General features: G+C 35.3%; 1 protein-coding gene across 8 annotated transcripts in view; it reads left to right on the forward strand.

Moving 5' to 3' along the window:
- LOC144967356 (rabphilin-3A-like) overlaps positions 1-5000 on the forward strand; it is a 160855-nt gene that overhangs the window by 104565 nt on the left and 51290 nt on the right. For all 8 annotated transcript variants that reach the window (XR_013644363.1, XR_013644360.1, XR_013644361.1 and 5 more), the window contains exons 4-5: positions 159-302; positions 3865-3994. Coding sequence is in view for 4 of the 8 variants with exons in the window: in XM_078904468.1 (XP_078760594.1) it covers positions 159-302; positions 3865-3994 (274 nt within the window). In the remaining 4 variants the exon portion in view is untranslated. The remainder of the gene's footprint in view (positions 1-158; positions 303-3864; positions 3995-5000) is intronic.

The raw sequence follows: 5000 nt of genomic DNA on the forward strand, positions 1-5000 counted from the left end.
TATTATTATATTAGTTATTAATTATTTTTTATTTTTTTTTTGGAAAACTATTTGATGTATTCATGAGCTCAATCATTAAAACCCGTTTCTATCCTCCCCCCCCCCCCTTCCACCCCCCTCCACCCCCAACTTTCCAATATTTTCGATCTCCATGTCAGGCTGGGCACGGGGTGGTCAGTCCACACCAATCGTGTCAACAGTATCGGCCGTCCCGACCAGCTGAGCGTAGATGAGCAGGAGCACATATTGCGGGTCATAAACAGAGCTGAGTATCTGGACAGTGTGGAGCAAGAGCGGATTGGGTAAGTCTAGCTTTTAAACTAGAGCATTTAAACAAAGAGGGGCGAAGTGGCCGAGTGGTTAAGGCATTGCACTGTGTTTGGCCATGAAGGTCTAGGGTTCGAGTCCCGCTTCAGGCACTTTCTTTTTTTTTCCTTCGGCAAGATTATTAATCCCGAATTTTCTCGGTTAGACAACATGGGTGATTCCGGTTGAAACCAGACATCCTGTTTTATGGATTATCTATTTTCCTTCATGGATCGCCTAGGCGATGGTATCTTATGAAGTCGTGGCGGATGGGCGTCATTTAAAAAAAAAGAAGATTTAAACAAAACAAAACAAACTTGAGCTTTAACTCACTCAATCGTAGAGATTTTTGTTACTTTTCAAAATTAGAAAAAATATATTTAAAAATGAGCATGTGTCTAGATAGTTATATTCAACTATCATTAACATGTAAAAACTAAAAAACATTAGCTTTGATACTACGCCTATAATTTGTCTTAGAAAAATGTAATACATTATAGGCATGGGGTAAAAGTAACCCAGGTAAACTACGGATATAGTCGTTGTTAGGGTTGAGTGAGTTAATATAGTGCAATATCCACAGAACGTACTCAATGCGCTTTACAAAGGATCCCTAACCAACAGCAACACGTAACTTGTAGAACGATATAGAGCAATTTCCTCTAAACGTGCTCAAAGCTCTTTGCAAGGGGTCACACAGCACAATGTAGGACCAGACAGGAGGAGGCCTGTTAGGCGATATTAATGCAACTTTATTCTGGCACAAACTAATCTGTTAACCGCAGTGCTCCTATTTGGTACCTGGTAAGTTCTTAGTGTTTCTTGTGTTGATGTGAGTGTTGCCCACTATTAACTATGCAGCTATGTCGTCTTGTAGTGTGACACTCGCCTTAGGAGCGGATAGTCCAGGGTTCGAGTCCCGCTCTAGTTGTGCCCTTGGAAAAAGCCTTTTTTTAAAACTCATATTCTCTCACCGTACTCAAGTGTGAAATGAGTAAGTGGCCGTTAACAGCGTTGTCTGTTTCCGAAAACAAAATGTAATATCCCCTAACAGGCATCATGTCTCGTCCTACATATAAATTGTTGCTGTTGGCTTGGTGCCACTTGTAATGCGCGTTGAGCATGTTTAGTCGAGATTACTCAAGATTAAAGCTCAAGTTTTTTTTAATGGCTCTGAAGAACTACAAACAAGTATTGTAATACTTCTTGTCCTTCACTTTTTTTATCTTCAGAATAAAGTATTACATATTATACAGTTAATCACTTTACTTAAATGAAATCCCCAACTCAAGAACAAACCATCATCTTTACTCTTTCTTCCCCTCCACCATCCGACTTTGGATCTTCCTACCAACCAGTTGTAAACAAGTCCTTTCGACTGATGACTTCAAAAATTCGCTCCTTGCTTCCCTCTAAAACCCCTGTTACTGTAAAAACGGCCATACAATCTTCAGCCTGAAGCTTTGGCCTTATTGAAGAAGAAGAAGAGGAATAAATGCTATAATCTGCAAAAAATCTTCCGATATTATGATTTGATATTCATCGTGCTTCAATTCTTGCAAAGTGACAAATTAGGGAGCAGGCACTGGTGTAAGATAATGATCTGAAAACAAAGTGTGAATGAAACAGTGCCACACAAAGCCGACCGAATAATATAAGAAAAACAAAATCATCCCTGCCTCGACTTTTTGCTGATATTTTGAGACGTTTTTTTAAAATGTTGTTATGCAGCTGTGTGGTCTAGTGGCATGACACTCGCTTTCGGATCGGAAGGTCCAGGGGTTCGAGCCTCACTCGGGGCATAGTTGAGTCCTTGGAAAAGGCTCTTTACGCAGATAATTCTCTCAGAGTACTCAGGTGTAAAATGAGTACCTGGTCGTTAACAGCGTTGTCTCTGTCCGAAAAAAAAAAACAACGCAATATCGCCTAACAAGCGTCATGTCCAGTCCTACATGTTAAGTGTTGCTGTTGGCCATGGCCTCCTTGTAAAGCGCGTTGAGCACGTTTAGTAGATATTCGTCCTGCCTTGCCAAGCTCTGTTTCATGCACCCTTTTTTTCTTAGATCTTTATCTCTCAAGGCTGCAATCCTTCCTTCCTTTATTTATTTATTTATTTATTTATTTATTTATTTATTTATTTATTTATTTATTTATTTATCTATAACGTCAATGATTATTTTATTGTTTGTATTGATGAGGGTTTTTAAATTACAGAAAATATTGAAAAACCACAATCTTAAAAAGAAAAAAAAGAATAACTAAAAGCAAAACAAAACACAAAAGAAAAAAAAACAACCCCCCCCCCCCCCCAAATAAAAAGAAAAAAAAGAAAAATCCAAAAAATAAAAAAAGGGGGGAAAACGGCGGCATAGAGTTTCGTTAGAATTCAGAATTTTATTACTGTAATTTGCAATGAAATTGGTACGCACGTGAGTTGCATCTGTGACATGTTCAAATATCCACACGGGGGTTTGGGGGGGGGGGGTGGGGGGGCTGGCGGTGGATGCCATTGGGAGAGGAGACAACGCGAATGGAGATAATGGAATTTTACGGAATCCAATTCAATGTAGCGGGTTTCCGTAGATTTCTCCCCTGTCCAAAATTGTTATGTTGCGAATGTGCAAACCTGAGATAAAGATCAAAGTTAAAAAATAAGAAATGTTTCGTTCAGAGTATGAAGCAAACATAGATGGGTTACAAGAATGAATATAACAGCCTCAAATAAGAACAAAATACCAAACACGGAATATTTCGGACTCAAAACCCTTTAATGCCAACAAACCCCCCCCCCCCCCCCCCCCCCAAAAAAAAAAAAAAAAAAAAAAAAAAAAAAAAAAAAAAAACGGTTTTTGTTGTTGGCTGTAGAAGGGTTTTTGAGCCCGAAACGAATAATTGTTCTGGTTGTTGATTGGCCGAAGAAAAAGAATATATGGTTTTTATATAGCGCCTTACCCCGTAAATCAACAAGTTCAGAGCGCTTAACAGTAACGTGGCTACTTTCACTCAAACATACAACCACTCAAACATGCAATGTGAAACAAAGCAATATAATTCTACAGTGCTACATATTAAAAAAGAAACGTATTAAGATGGGTTTTTATAAAAAAGGGATCTGCATCATTACTGTCTCTGATATATCTTGGAAGGGAGTTCCAGATAAGGGGTGCCGAATATTCAAACGCATGCTCGCCAATTTTGCGAGTCACTTTTTGGCTTCACAAGTATGTGATTATCAGACTTTGACGGTGTTTTGAGCGCGAAACGCTCCGTGTTCGGAATTTATTTATTTTTTTAAAAAGCTGTTATATTCATTTTTGTGTATCTTCATTTTATAGCCCACAGCTTCTAGCAGCTTTATATTCATTTTGATGGATGGGTTACATAGTATCCTCACATAGATATAAAGGGTACGAAGTTAACCTGTGATTAGTTCTCACTGAATGATAACAATCAGACTATAAGCGTTTGTTTTGTGTGTTTGTACGTTATATATACGATTGGCTGATGTTGTGAGTATTTTACCTAAACGCATCCCATGAATACTGTTTTCTGTTTCAGCCGCTTGGTGGATAAGTTGGACAACATGAAAAAGAACGCAATCGGTAATGGGACGTCCCAGTGTATACTGTGTGGAGATGAATTTAGGATACTAGGGGCCTCGACCACGTACTGTGATGACTGTGCCAAGGTAACGTAGACACGGTTTATTATTATTATTATATTATTATTATTATTATTATTATTATTATTATTATTATTATTATTATTGTTATTATTATTATTATTATTATATTATTATTATTATATTATTATTATTATTATTATTATTATTATTATTATTATTATTATTATTATTATTATTATTATTATTATTATTTATTATTATTTATTATTATTATTATTATTATTATTATTATTATTATTATTAATGTTATTATTATTATTATTATTATTATTATTATTATCTCATGCAATATCTGTCTGGGATATTCGCCAAGAATCAGAGGTTTACCAAAACATTTTATTTTAAAAACATATTTATTTTTTTATTTTTTTAATGGAGAACTGTGATGACTGTATGTACCAAGTAAGGTAAAGTAGACGGATTTTATTATTATTATCTCAAGTCTCATGCAAATCTGACTGGATATTCGCCAAGAATCACGGGTTTACCGATTTTTAAAACATTTTTTTAAAATGGAGAAGTGGTGTGGGGCTTACTGTGATGACTGCCACAAACAAGGTAAAGTAGACGGATTTTATTATTATTATTATTATTATTATTATTATTATTATTATTATTATTATTATTATTATTATTATTATTATTATTATTATTATTATTATTATTATTATTATTATTAATTATTATTATTATCTCAATCTCTGCGATATTCGCCAAGAATCACGAGTTTACCAAATTTCTTTTTGGTGGGGAAGGGGTGTTGGGATGTTGAACAATGTAGCAATGAGTATGAAAAATGTTTTTTTTCTCTTTTTGAGGAAAATTTTTGTCTAAAATCCAAGCCCTATCTCCACTGAGTAAACATGTTTTTGAATTTTGAAAATCCATTCATAAATAAACAAGTTATACAGTTTTAAAGGTGTCATTTATTTGGATGACCCGCAAAGAGGAAAAAAACGCGAAAATATGGGACGCTTTTTCGGCATTTTTTTTTTTGACCTTTGGTTGT

The sequence above is a fragment of the Berghia stephanieae genome, chromosome 3, assembly GCF_034508935.2.
Source record: "Berghia stephanieae isolate SIO BIC M18660-M18661 chromosome 3, UCSD_Bste_1.3, whole genome shotgun sequence".
In the NCBI taxonomy this organism is placed as follows: domain Eukaryota; kingdom Metazoa; phylum Mollusca; class Gastropoda; order Nudibranchia; family Aeolidiidae; genus Berghia; species Berghia stephanieae.